The sequence below is a fragment of the Gymnoscopelus braueri genome (genome assembly GCF_963280865.1).
Source record: "Gymnoscopelus braueri genome assembly, chromosome: 15".
Classification (NCBI taxonomy): Eukaryota; Metazoa; Chordata; class Actinopteri; order Myctophiformes; family Myctophidae; genus Gymnoscopelus; species Gymnoscopelus braueri.
Genome location: NC_137620.1, coordinates 4,143,375 through 4,158,596, shown reverse-complemented (window position 1 = coordinate 4,158,596; position 15,222 = coordinate 4,143,375). Strand labels below are relative to the sequence as shown.

Below are 15,222 nucleotides of genomic sequence, written 5' to 3'. Positions count from 1 at the left end.
AGATATTTTACTTAAAGGAGGAGTTCACCCAAAAAAAATCTTATTTTCTATCAATTGCACACCCTATGAAGCCTTGAATCCATGGATTATTTTTTGTTTTTGTCGCATTAACTTAAGCTAATAATTTGATTCCCGTCTCCTACCGGCTAATGTATCCGGTAGGAGACACAAAGTAGATTATTTGTGTCTCCTACCGGAAATACACACGGTCATCAAATTATTGTCTTAGGAATGCCACAAAAACAAAAATTAATCCATGAAATCAAGGCTTCTTGGGGTGTGTAATTGATAGAAAATAAGTCATTTTATGGGTGAACTCCTCCTTTAAGTAAAAGTAGCAATACCACAATATAAACATACTCTGTCACAAGCAAAAGGCCTGTGTTCAAAATGTTACTTGAGTAAAAGTACCAAAGTATTGGCATCAAAATATACTTAAAGTACAAAGTATATTTTACACACAGTACAAAAGTAAAAGTACAAAAATGTTTGAAAATAGCTGATTTAAAAGCTTGTGAGCTTGTAGATCGGCTATTTTCAAATAGCCTAGGTATGAAATAGGCAACTTTATTTTAGAAACGACACTACCATGCGACTACCAATATTTACAAGCGACTTTACAGAAAAACAAGCCCAAACTCGCTTATAAGAAGTGGACATGGCAACACTGATTGTGGTATTGTTGTATTTTCTTTATTTTTTTTTCACTATCGACTGCATGGAAACTGCTAATCCTTACATTCAGTCATTTGTTGTTCTAACTTTAATCCTAACTACTTTAAAGGCCTGCCAGAGTTTTTTTTTAAAACAATTTTTTAAGTAGTCACAAAATATTCGGTGATCCCCTTATTACACACACAGGAGTCTCGTAGAATCGTGGAAAAAAATGTATCTGATCGCGGTAATCCGTTCCATAATTGCAGCCAGTTGAAAATAGCATGTTTCACCAAAAAATACATGGTAAAAAAAATAAGTACACAGGAGCCGAGATACAGGATTTTTAAGTAATAAGTTAACCAGGGAGGGAATGGAGCAGTAAATCTTTGGATAGCGATATCTCTGGTTCTGTGTGGGGGGGCAAAAACGGACATGTCCGTCTTTGGCGGTAAACGGGAGTATTTTAAAAGACGGACATGTCCGTCTTTGGCAGGCAATGTGTTAAAGGGAGCAATTCACCATGTCCAACAAAAATAACCTTTCAGCATTACACACATTGCCTCCAAGATTATTGGCCTTTCCACACCCACACTTTCTGATATGAACGATAAAGCCATCTCAATTCTGGGTGGCAACATTCACCGAAAATAGCAGATCTGCAAGCTCACAAGGTGTCGCGTTATGACGTGTTGTGAGCTTGTAGATCGGCTATTTTTGCGGTAGAGCTTTGGTGTAGACTGAGAAAAATAAATATACGTCTAAGTACAGAGCCAACTCAGGTCACGCTAACTAGATAGTTTATGGCATGGCACCTTACACTCTAAGGTGCCATGCCATAAAGTGTTCAGGAATTGACATCCTTGGCCTACTGTCAGATTGCACGAGACATTGTGTAGTGCAGTGGTTCTCAAATGGACCCAGTTACAATTACAATTCAGGCATTTAGCATACGTTTTATCCAGAGCGACTTACAGTAAGCAAGGTAAACACATACATCAAATGCAGAGATACAGTGTAGTGCCTCAGTAATCTAGGATCATAACTAAACCAAGAACCTAGCATCAGTCTAAATAGTATAATATCAACAAATAAAGAATCTGTAAATTGAAACTATACAAACTATAGGATGCCAGGTCAATAAATGAACCTGGGTCTGTCTAAATAACATGCTAACTAATTTGCTTTTTAACCTTTGCATAAGGCTGCATGGTCGTCAAACCATGACCCTTATGGGTCCATTTGGTTCCATTTGTACACTCTGGTGGGTCTTTGAAATGAAAAAAAGCTGGTGTAGTTGGTTTGTGAGATTAGCCACGGACACACAGGCTCGCAGACAGACAGGGGAGAAAATGTAATCTACCTCCTGTATTTGGAGAGTCCTAGACCAATCAATGATCGATTACAGGCTTTTTGAGCTATTCTAACAACACAGGGATAACACAGTAACAAGATTGAATCAGACAACTTCCATTTCATGTATTTATTGCAACAAACTATCAATCAAATACATACAAAAACAGGTTTAGTCTTGTTAGACTGAAACAATTTAGTCTAACAAGAAAGCAAGAGCCCTAGAATGGCTGTGATATCACATACATTTCTCATGTATTCCAGACAGCCATAGATTACTGATGTTTTGGGGGTTAATTTGTCAAAAAAGGTGCAACATTTTACTGATGTTTTGGGCGTTAATTTGTCAAAAAGGTGCAACATTTTCTAATACATTTTCACCACTTAGATTTGATTAAAGAGTCTATTTGAAAACATTCTACTTATATAACGTCTCTTGGAAAGCTCTGTCCAAAACTGTTACTTTTCAGGATTCAAATTCAAAAACAGAAAAAGTAGCAGATCTACAAGCTGGATCTTCTACTTTTGATGCTTTTGTGTGACACTGTAGTATGATCAAGTAGGGCAATATTTACAAAAAAACACAAGTGTGTAAAATATGGAGATAAGAGGTTTCTGCCCGGCAGCAACAGTAAGCAAAAAAGATAAACAAAAAAGAGACAACTTTTAGATTGATAAAAAAATAAACACATAAACTGAACTTTATTTCATTTAACCAATTAAGCACTACTGTATAATGACATGCCCAAAAGAGGTACACCGGGTTGAAAACAGTTTAAAATGCATAATTGCCAACACCAACGTAAAGAAAGTAAACAGTATCGGTTGTGTTTAGTTGGTCAGACATGTGTGGTAAAGAGAGAAAGCTCGGGGATGGGTCATGTGCAATATCAGTTTTTTTCCTCTCACTCGCCAGCAGTGGTGGAAAAAGTACCCAAATGTTTTACCTAAGTAAAAGTATCAATACGGCAATGTAGAAGTACTCTGTTACAAGTAAAAGTCCGGAATTAAAAATGTACTTGAGTAAAAGTACAAAAGTATTGGTATCAAAATGTACTTAAAGTACCAAAAGTAAAAGTACCAAAATGTTTGAAAATAGCAGATCCAAAACCTCACAACGACACGTTGTGAGCTGATTGATCGGCTGTTTTCAAATAGCCGAGGTTTAAAATAGGGCTAAAGTGGTTAATGTACGTTTTATAACGTACTAATTGATATCTGCAAAGTAACGAGTAACTAAAGTTTTCAAATAATTGTAGTGGAGTAAAAGCACAATATTTGCCTCTGAGATGCAGTGGAGTAGAAGTAGAAGTATAGACAATTGGAAACACTCCAGTAAAGTAAAAGCATCTCAAAATCGTACTTAAGTACAATACTTGAGTAAATGTACTTAGTTACTTTACACCACTGCTCGTCAGCCACTCGCTTGCTTCTGCCACCTCGACAGCGTGAGAGGCTGCATATGCTTCACGATGCGGCTCCACCGCGGGTCAAGATCCCCCACCTTCTCACAACCCAGCGCTCCTTCCTCTCTCAACAAGGTCAGAAACTTGGCGACTCGGTTTTCGGCGTCCATCTGTATCGCCATTTCGATGAGCATGAGAAGCTTCTTGATGCCGATCCACAGCCCCTGGCCCTTGACCGCGGCGCCGATGGAGGCCCTCTCCTTCTCCTGGAAGCTGCCCATCAGCTCCAGGGTTTCTATGAGCTGCTCTCCTCGGGAGATGTTGGGAATGTGGATGGTGGTGCTGAAGGCGTCAAGCACCTCCATGTCCTGCAGCACGTCTTTGCGACTGGTGGTGCCGATGATCAGCAGCTTGCGGCCCTTCGGAGGAAGCTTCTTGAGCAGGATCAGGAGGGCCTGCAGCACGTGGTTGGAGAAGCGCGGGCCGATCGGCACGTAGTCCAAGAGACGCTCAATGTCGTCTACCACGACGCAGCTCAGCTGGGACTTGTAGGCGTCTTCGAATACCTTTTTGATGGCCTGACACTTGTCGAACTCCGAGTGTCCTACCATCTTGCCCGGCGAGCAGATCTTGATGAAAGGGAACTGTGAGTCTTCGGCGATCTTGGCGGCCAGGGCTGTCTTGCCGCTGTTGGCGGGACCCTCCAGCAGCACCGAGACAAGCGGTGTGGATGTGCTGGCCTTTGTCTGCTGCACCAGAAGCGTACCGTTCTCCAGAGCCGCGGACACCGGGAGGCCCCACTTGATGATGCCGTTCATAATGTAACTGGCGTACTCTTCCTGGTTCGTACCGAAAGCGGGTTTGATATCATTTTTCAGCGAAGTCATGAAGTCGTTCCTGTCCACTTGCATGTTCTCCGCCGTCGCCATGTCCACCTCAACTGTGGCACTTGCCTTGATGTGTCTGTTCATGGCCGTGGACTGGGCGGCCCTGACCAGGCCCTCCAGCTCGGCGCCGCTGAAGTTCTTGGTCTCCACGGCCAGTTCCTCGATGTTCACGTCTTCCGCCAGCAGCTTGTGCTTGCGCATCTGGGTTGTGTGGATGTTAAGGATCTGGATGCGGCCCTTCTCGTCTGGCAGGCCAATCTCCATCTTCACCTCCATTCGACCGGGTCTCAGTAGGGCCTCGTCTATCAGGTCCAGTCGGTTAGTCATTCCAATCACCAGGATGTTGTTGAGCTGCTCCACTCCGTCTATCTTAGAGAGGAGCTGGTTGACCACGGCGTCATGGACCCCCGTACTGCCGGCCGTGGTGCCTCGCTGCTTGCAGATGGCGTCAATCTCGTCGAAGATTATGATGTGAAGGCCACTATTGGTGCCCAGTTCCTTCTGCTCAGCCTCTGCGTCTGCAAACAGTTTCCTGATGTTGGCCTCAGACTCTCCCACGTACTTGTTGAGGATCTCTGGGCCATTTACAATCTTTGGTTCATGGGTGTGGAGCATCTTGCCTATCTGCCGGGCCATCAAGGTCTTACCACAGCCTGGGGGCCCATACAACAGGATCCCCTTCACATGCTTACAGCCCATCTGTACCACTATGTCCGGAGGGAAGACTCTGGAGGCAAAGGCTCGGCGGAAGATATCAGTGAACTCCCTGTCGAGGCCTCCGATGCCCATCTGCTCAAAGTTCCACTCTGGGCTGATGAAGGACTGTTGTACTGCCGTCTGACGAGGTTCCCCGGGCTTAGATTCCTTTCCACTCATAGGCTGCTTCCCGGGCCCAACCAAGTTTAGCAACGATCCCTCAGTCTTCTCCAAAAACACCTTGCTGGTGCTCAGCATCAGTAGGCCAGGGGTATTCGCTTCCTTGAGGATTGTGGGATCCTTGACCTCCATGTTCTTAATCATTAATTCAAACTGCTTATCACTGAAGGCAAAAACTAACAGCTGGCCGACGCTGAAAGCCTGATCTTTGAAGTTCTTTATGATATCAGCGGAAATCTTGTCAGAATCATAGTGCTTAGTTCTGTCCACATTCTTCTTCTGAAAGAAGTCAATCTCCATCGTAATGTTGACCACACACTGCTTGGACATATCAAACTTGTAGTTGGCCACTTCGACCACGTCGCCAATCATCAGGTTCGCCCATTTTCTCTGTGAGAAGCCGAAGGCCATGGATCCTTGGTCGATACTGGCGTGCGTCTTCACAGTGAAGACATACTTCACGGACTTGTTGCGCACCGTGACATGTTGTTCTAATGGTGGCTCCCTCTTACTCACGTAGGCACAGTTGGTCAGTGACAGCTCGACTGCTGGTAATTTTGTAATTTTCATTTTCCGTCCTGCCATCTTTTTAATTCTGCCGTACTCAACTCACTCTGTCTCACTTCCTTTCTCTAACTTTCGGTCTCTAAAAGACCCGCTGTGATGGGATCCAAGCAGGAATTAAATCGAGGTGCCCCTTAGCAGAAGAGGGAGAAGGAGAATCAGTGTGAACAAATCTGTAGGACGTGAGTTTCTGTGGCCAGCTACCCGGGTTCGTTTGGAGGGCTATAAGTTCTCTCTTAGTTGGAGCTAAACTGGTCAATGTCTTGAAGGTCTAGTCTTGCAGATAGAGTCTCAGTGGGATCTGTATTGATGCTTCATGGTTTACTGTCCTCAGACGAAGCCGAGATCTAAGAGCATCTTTAACAGCTTATCTGAAAAGAGCTCTGCACTGACGTCACCACAACAAACAGAAACCGTAGCCACGCATGCCCTATCAACACCGATTTGCACAGACAGGGTGTCCAGAATCTGGCATTTGAATGCTCAGACGTTATTATCTGCACCTTTCCCTCTAAAATGATCTGATCCGCTGAAACAAACACACAACATCAAGCTAAAACTGTTAATGGTACATCAGGAACACCAGGAGAAACAAGTGCACACAAAGTACTGATATAGTCAATTAAAACATAATTCATAACTTTTAATATAGTTGTATATAATAACGGGCGGTTGACACAAGATCCCAAGGCACAGTGTGGGGAATTTGCCAAATAAAATGTTTTGAAAATTCCACAAGAGGGCGATCTAACGCATCTTAGGAATGATCCCTTGACTCTGAGAGAAAGAATGGACGGATGTGAAGTCATCCCAATAAACGTCACTTCCGTCCACTCCTATGTTAGGAGTACTTGAGTAAGAGTACACCTGGTTAAATGTACTCCTCTACAAGTAAAAGTAGCTCAGTCAAAATGTTACTCAAGTAAGAGTAAAAAAGTACTTGCTTTTAAATATACTTAAAGGGGTAGTTCACCCCCAAAATAACTTTTTTTCTATTGATTACTCACCCCATGGAGCCTTGAATTCATGGATATTTTTTCGTTTTTGTCGCATTCCTTCCTTTATTATTTGATTATAATAAATTTGTCCCCATTGATTCCGGTAGGAGACACAAATGCATTTGTGTCTCCTACCGGAATCAATGGGGACAAATTTATTAAAATCAAATTATTGGCTTAGGAATGTGACAAAAACTAAAAAATATCTATGAATTCAAGGCTCCAGGTGGTGAGGAATCAATAGAAAAAAAGTTATTTTGGGGGTGAACTACCCCTTTAAGTATTCAAGAGTACATGCTTTTAAAAATACTTAAGTACAAGTAAAAGTAAAATTACATTTCTTATATTTCACATCAATGAATTGCTGTAATTTGTTATATGGCTTTTTTTTAAATCACAAGTCAAATTAGTGCAGCATTGGTTCAAAACGATAACCACAAAATACTAAATTTAAATATACTGTCTTGAACAAACCAAAATATGTCTAAAACCTCAACAATTCCAATGCAACAAAATAACTCCTCATCTAAGCCAGTGGTTCTCAACCTTTTCAGGCCATGACCCCCCAAAATAACATTAATAATTATATTAATCGTCAGTGTCCAGCCGGGACCAGCTAACTCCATTTTCATTTTTTTTTTTTTTTCATAAATCAACGCTATTGAACCCCCTCTACATCTGTGTAATTTTTTTTTTAATAATAACATGAAAAGTATTAAAAAACGCCTCTGACGAAAACTCCTAACTCCATTGGACCCTCAAACTGTCCGTCAAAAACAAACAACTCCCCCCTCCTCTCAGGCTCTCAGAGAAGCTCTGCTCTGTATGAGGCAGACAGGGAGAAGATTTTTCAATGCTTTTGGGAGAACATAAACTGGGAAGAGAAGAGAATGTATGTGCAAGGTTTGATAGATTTCACCCCAGTAAAGAGGAGAAGGGTGTCTTCACAAAGGTCATCTGCTCGTGTTTTCTTTTTAAATGTTAATGGACAGAGAATGAGTGTGTGCAGGAGTTTGTTTCAAACATCTCCAAGAGCTCAAGGAGATCATGCCAAAAGACTTTCACAGCTTTTATGACAATCTAAAGCACTAAGAAACATCCACCACACACACGCAACACAACACAACACACAACAGTGTGATAATAAAATGTTGATAGGTATATGATAGGTAAATTCAACTGTGGTTGTTATTGTTAGTGCAGTAGGCTACAGATTTGATAGGCTACAGATTCTATTTTTCATGAATGTATTTTGTATTTATATGCCATTTATTTATTGTTGGTGTGCCATGATTACTTTTGTTAAATACATGATTGAGTATTGAGGCAGAATTGTTTGTTGCACTCAACTGTAGAAGAACAACAGTGGTAACAGTTAGATCCATGGTTGTTTACAATGCATGTTAAAATAAAAGTTGTTTAAGTACAGAATTCAGCTTGATCTATACTTAGTATATGAGGATGGCGCTCACCATAAATAGCTGATCTCCAAGCTCACAATGCGTTGTGATGTGTTGTGAGCTTTGAGATCCATTGCCAGCTGTTCTTATCAATGATGGACAAAACATCCTAACTCCACTTGCGCTGGATTTGTGTTTGGACAAAACTAACTCCACTTGAGCTTGATTTGGGTAAAGTGGTGATAATATAATGACACATGCAAGTATCTGATAATATATAAAGTCACAATACCAAGTTTGATGAGGCAGTATTGCTTTGTTTTAAAAATATAAGTTTTTCTTCATTTTCTGAAAAATTGATATTTTGTTTTTCATTTCCTGAACAATTACCATTTTGGATTTAGCTGGTTCCGGCCGAACAGCAGAGATATAATATAATATATAAATATATAATATTTGAACTGGGGACCCCCACCCTGATAAGCACTTGGAATGTTGGAGTTGAGGCATTCCATTTAGTTTGACTCAGTACCACAGATAAATACTGTGAAAATACCCGAAGCTCACAATGCCTCGCAAGGCGCAGGCGTTGTGAGCTTGTAGATCAGCTATTTTCAAAATGTTTGCCTCTTATATTATTTGACAATTTGGCCAATGTTTGACAATTTGTTATAGTATCGTTTGTTGATTACTGTTGATGCAGAATGGTCTTTTTTCATTTATTGTCTTTTCTTTCTTTAGGTATTAAAAAGGTCTTAAAAGTCCTTAAATTGTCACTTCACTGTCATCTGGGGACCCGGGACCCGACCCACAGGTTGAGAACCACTGATCTAAGCAGTAGCAGTGATGTTAGGTTTTCAATGTATAGTGGCTGCCAGGACCCAGGAGTGGTCATTTGAATGGGTCCAAGCCCAGGGACAATTTGTGATTTTATGAGTCCCAATAAAATAAAAACGTTTCCCCATTCAAGGCGCATGCATTGTTTTCAAGGCGAAAAACTAAAAAAACATGTCACTCTTTGCCTTTCAAGAATATTCAAGGCAAAAAAAGTACCATATGTCACTGCTATGTGCTAAATACTAGTGCTAGCCAAAACTCAGGTGAAATTGATAGTTTTAAACTCTCTAAAGGGATCCAAAATGTTGTGCTTGTATACCTCAACAACAAGTGTTGTTTTCAATGGACTACTTTGTTTGGGCTGGTTGCTGGATTATTTTTTTAACAGTGTGTGTGTGTCACGCATTGACGCGCGAGCGAGCACACACACACACACACACACACACACACACACACACACACACACACACACACACACACACACACACACACACACACACACACACACACACACACACACACACACACAGGACTGACTATTGTGAGCTATTATAGATTATTATAGATTATAAGATCGGCTATTTTCGGCATGCAGCTAAGTGAAACTCATTTCGATGCCATAAGTACATTTTAGTCGAGTAAATCAACTGTAGATTTTAGTCGAATAAAATCTTATGATATTTAGTCGACTAAAACTAGACTAAATGTAAAACATTTCAGATGACTAACTAATACGAAACAGAATTTTATTCAAAGGACTATGACTAAAACTAAATCAAAATCTCAACACTGACTGGTACAGTATGTTTTCAATGTCCGTGCTGACACACAGTAAACCCTGACTTGCACTAATAACCACTTAATCCCTGTATATACTTTGTTTACCGGGGTCCCCCAGGGCTCTATATTGGGTCCGCTAACTAATTCCTCTAACCCAAATCTCTTCAGCGAAAATAGACGATCTACTGTATACAAGCTATAGCTAGAGCTGGTGGATCTACTCATTTCACGACTGAAGAATGCTTTCCAACAGAATGTGGACGATAGGGTTCATGTGGTCATGGTGGAGCTGGATGCCTTCGGTCTATAACAGACACAACGATAGAACACAGCTACTATCTGCTTCAATCCATGCTCTCATCATAAATGCCCTGTCAGGAATGTCATCCTTTGTCTTCCTTATTCTCCTCACACACAGCTCTCCCATTCATTCTGAACCCCACCACGCTTCCTGTTTTTCTGCATCTCGGGTCGATCCAATAGTCTCTCCCAATTTACCCCCCCATGCCCCCCCCCCCTCCCCCGTTGCCCCAGACTGCATCCTCAAATTCTAGTAACTGTTGTATAATCGTAATATTACACTCGCGGGAGGGTGGCTTTCTCATATTATTGACACCACGCTTCATTATTTACAACTGTCGTCATAGTCATAGCAAAAAAGATGCCGACCGGAACTACGTCATTTTGGGCAAGTCTCCGCCCTAAGCCCATTCCCAATACTCTGACATAAAATGTTTTACTGTTTTCCAATTTATTACTAAAGTACTTAATTTATCCTATAACAAAACATAATTCTGCAATGTCTTAATTTTGCCAATGACTTTTCCATTACTTTGGTGATAAGGGGCTTGAGTGGGGGCACATGCCGCCCTATTCTGCAGCTCTTTTCTCCCCGTTAAATCGGGATAATGGACCTGCGCCGCCCCAATAGGTTATTCTAGCACCTGCTCTACCCGTCACCATTATGCCGACGCCGTTATTTGCGCGTGGAGGTGTGCCCGTGGGCGTGTTGTTGCTATATCCCCCACATTGCAATTCTACAGACACACATGGGTACGGCTTGGGGACGGGGGATAGTGGATTCTAGAAGCACCCGCTGGTTTATAAAATCACCCGTCAAGTGCACACAGACACTACAATGGCTTTGTGCGTTGGACCATGAGCCGTGTTGCCAGCCTTGGAGAGAAATAAGCAACCGCAGTCCGCAGGTCTATGAAAACAAAAAGAAGCAACTAGCCACATGAGCACTTCAAACTACTAACTAGAGCTTTCATATCCCCTAAATATTTCAGCCCGGCTCGACTAATAATTGACAAATTAGACCCAGCCCAGCCCGTCAGTCATTTTTCTAAAGAAGCCTTATTTCTCATTAAATCTTGGTAATTCGTTAAGAACAGGAGTCATTCTACCCTAACAGTCTATATTTTATTTAAAAAACAGCTTGGAGCAAATAGGGCTATATAAATATATACACTTCCCCATAACCATTTTAAAAATGATTATGGTTATTCTATGAAATATATGTTTCATAGAATAACCGTAATCATTTTTGCAATGGAGAAATCACATCTTACCTTCTGGCCGCTGCCTGTGCTTTCATTTGAAGAAGTAATCCCAACATTTACTTTGAGGTGAAAAAGACATGAAGAAAGCTCTGAAGATCCATTATTTATGTCATGTTATGGTTTAATCTTTAAAGGGAGCTCTCTACTGCTGCGTCATGACAAGACAGTGATTGATTTGACCTAGGCTACTTTAGCGTTGCGCTGCCCTGTTGATTAATTATTTGGCATCAGCTGTGTAGGAATATATAACTATTTTAAATGGCTTTCATATACTCTTGGGGATCTGACTAATATGACAAGTTGCTTATTGTGAACACAATAGCCTACGCTACAAATTAATTAATATGTGAATTTATTTGGATGTAAAAAAAAACGTAGACCCAGCTCAGCCGGGTGCCGACGGGCCGGGGTCGGGTCCCGTTGGGTTTGGGCTAAAATCTTAAGCACTTACATTTTTTATAAGATGATCGGATCATAGTGTGATTTTCATTTTGGCTGCTGTCTCATTAAACCCATGCTGCGGGACGTGCGGGTGAATATTATATTATAGCCTATATTATATATATTAGCCTGCTATATTATTATTATATTCCCCGCGTAAACGCTACGTTCATGACCCCCCAAAATAACCATATTTGAACTGGGGACCCCCCCCATTTTGTTTGACTCGGTTCCACAGATAAATATTGTGAAAATAGCAGATCTACAAGCTCGCCAGGCGTTGGGTGCTCCATTGTGGTCTCGACCCACAGGTTGAGAACCACTGCATTAAAAGCTCCAAGCAAGTTACATGTCTAGTATGTTGTTGACCACGTAATGTAATGTTTTTGGTTTAGTGATAGGCTACTCCGTGGCTGCGCGCGCGCCTCATTGTATGCTGTCCAAAATAACAGATCTGTAAGCTGTCGACACGACATGATGCAGCGCCGTTGATAGCTTGTATGTCTGTTATTTTGGGTAGGTATAGGCGACGCACATACGCATCGCAGCAATGTGTCTGGGTTTGAGAGGCTTTGATTGATGTACACTTAAAGTTTAGCTCTGTTCGGGATTACTGAACAAAGGTGGATGATGAAAGATAACGGGGACAATATGGATGTAAGTTAACTTTAACTGCGTCACTTCAGAGGAAACTATGGAGCAACTTCAGAGATGTTTACACACCCCTGGAATCCATTAGAACGGTGGAAATAGAACGATAACAGCCAACGTGAGTACATAGGCTATAGACCTTTCCTAAAACTGTCCAATTTATTATACCCATGTGCTACTGTTTGTCTGTGTACCACGTAGGAGCGTTGTCGCAACATGATGTAATTAATTATTTGGGAGCAGCCAGTGTGTACCAATAGTATACATATTTTAAATGGCTTTCATATACTATTCCGGATCTGACTAATATGACAAGCTTATTGTGAACACAATAGGCTACAAATTAATATAAAAATGTATTTGGATAAAATAAAATAAAAGAAGGAAAACAAGCCCAATGTGGCTTATAATAATCAGACCAGGCAACAGTGCAGACAGGTAGATAGGCTAGAGCATATATTGGATCGGGATGACGGCTAGCGCAGTCTTCTCTTAAAGGCAATGGCTTCTGGCACGGTGATTGGTTTTATCATTGTAACGCCCAAACCACACCTATGCATAATGTAACGGGTAGCTCAGGTGTTTGGCGGGTGAGGGGGGGTGCCATAGAATACCGAATTTTGCGGGGGAAACGCCTCTTGCCTAGTCCTTCATCCCTAATTAGTGGTTTGTTCAAATCTGGCTCTGAATAGAGCCCATGATGTCATACCCCATCCCACACCACTTCTAACCTGTCACATGATAACAATTCACATCCAAAGGAGTGATGTGCCAAGTAGGAAGTCGGTCAGATTGGTCAGATTCAGAACTATATTCTTTTTCTTTTTTTTGTATACTTTATTTTTTTCATATGGGCACCACAGTGAGTAGTCATATGACTACAAAGACAACACAAAATACAACGTTGGGACAAATCAGGACATAACAAAACAAAGAGAACTAAACAACTAAAGCACCAAATGAACACAAAATAGACATCATTAACAGGGGAAAAAGAAACTAAAAAATATAGCTGCAAGCAGCGATAATACGGGGCCAGTGAATAGAGAGAGAGAGAGAGAGAGAGAGAGAGAGGAGAGAGAGAGAGAGAGAGAGAGAGAGATGAGAGAGAGAGAGAGAGAGAGAGAGAGAGAGAGAGAGAGAGAGAGAGAGAGAGAGAGACGGATTAGATTGAAGAGAGAGAGAGACGGAATAGATTGAAGAGAGAGAGAGAGAGAGACGGAATAGATTGAAGAGAGAGAGAGAGAGAGACAGAATAGATTGAAGAGAAAGAGAGAGAGAGAGAAACGGAATAGATTGAAGAGAAAGAGAGAGAGAGAGAGAGAGCGACATGGACACGGAATAGATTGAAGAGAGAGAGAGACATGGAAACGAATAGATTGAAGAGAGAGAGAGAGAGAAAGAGACATGGAAACGGAATAGATTGAAGAGAGAGAGAGAGAGAGAGAGAGAGAGAGATGAGAGAGAGAGAGGAGAGAGAGAGACAGACATGGAAATGGAATAGATTGAAGATAGAGAGAGAGAGAGAGAGAGAGAGAGAGAGAGAGAGAGAGAGAGAGAGAAAGAGACATGGAAACGGAATAGATTGAAGAGAGAGAGAGAGATAGAGAGAGAGAGAGAGAGAGATGGAAACGGAATAGATTGAAGAGAGAGAGAGACATGGAAACGGAATAGATTGAAGAGAGAGAGAGAGACTTGGAAACATAATAGATTGAAGAGAGATGGAAGCGGGAATTGACATCTCAACCTATTGCCATTAACAGGAATCGAACCCTGAACCTTCGGATTGACAAGCTGCAACACTACCTATAGTGCTATAGCTTTGTACAGGCTGAGGTTGTCTGTTGAAGATAAAAGTGAACCAGTGAAAGCAGCCGATCTACAAGCTCAGAAACACGTTGCTATCTGAAAAGTTTTGAGATTGTAGATCGGCTATTTTCAGAATGAACTATGTCATACATTGAAAAGACATACTCTCAAATAAGCATTTCAGGTTATCTTTAACAATTGCACTTGCATTAATTGACACAATCATGTTGTGTGCAATGCAACTTAAATGAAGTCTGCATCAAGTGGGGCTTGAACTGGCAACCTTGAGGTTCTAAGGCACACACTTAAGCGAGAAGCCATTGGACCAACAGACCTGACCTGGTGAATGAGAGAGAGAGAGAGAGAGAGAGAGAGAGAGGAGAGAGAGAGAGAGAGAGAGAGAGAGAGAGAGAGAGAGAGAGAGAGAGAGAGAGAGAGAGAGAGAGAGAGAGAGAGAGATGGAAACGGAATAGATTGAAGAGAGAGAGAGACATGGAAACGGAATAGATTGAAGAGAGAGAGAGACATGGAAACGGAATAGATTGAAGGGAGAGAGGGAGAGAGCGAGAGAGACATGGAAACGGAAATAGATTGAAGAGAGAGAGAGACACTTGGAAACATAATAGATTGAAGAGAGATGGAAGCGGAATTGACATCTCAACCTATTGCCATTAACAGGAATCGAACCCTGAACCTTCTGATTGACAAGCTGCAACACTACCTATAGTGCTATAGCTTTGTACAGGCTGAGGTTGTCTGTTGAAGATAAAAGTGAACCAGTGAAAGCAGCCGATCTACAAGCTCAGAAACACGTTGCTATCTGAAAAGTTTTGAGATTGTAGATCGGCTATTTTCAGAATGAACTATGTCATACATTGAAAAGACATACTCTCAAATAAGCATTTCAGGTTATCTTTAACAATTGCACTTGCATTAATTGACACAATCATGTTGTGTGCAATGCAACTTAAATGAAGTCTGCATCAAGTGGGGCTTGAACT

At 41.5% G+C, this 15,222-nt stretch overlaps 1 protein-coding gene across 1 annotated transcript; it reads right to left on the bottom strand.

Annotated features, from left to right (window-relative positions):
- Positions 1–3,421: 3,421 nt before the first annotated feature.
- On the bottom strand, positions 3,422–5,761 carry LOC308102202 (vesicle-fusing ATPase-like; the record flags this gene model as incomplete). Its single annotated transcript, XM_080451803.1, has 1 exon — positions 3,422–5,761. One exon carries the CDS (start codon positions 5,759–5,761, stop codon positions 3,422–3,424), a length of 2,340 nt encoding a protein of 779 aa, XP_080307929.1.
- Between the last annotated feature and the right edge of the window lie 9,461 nt (positions 5,762–15,222).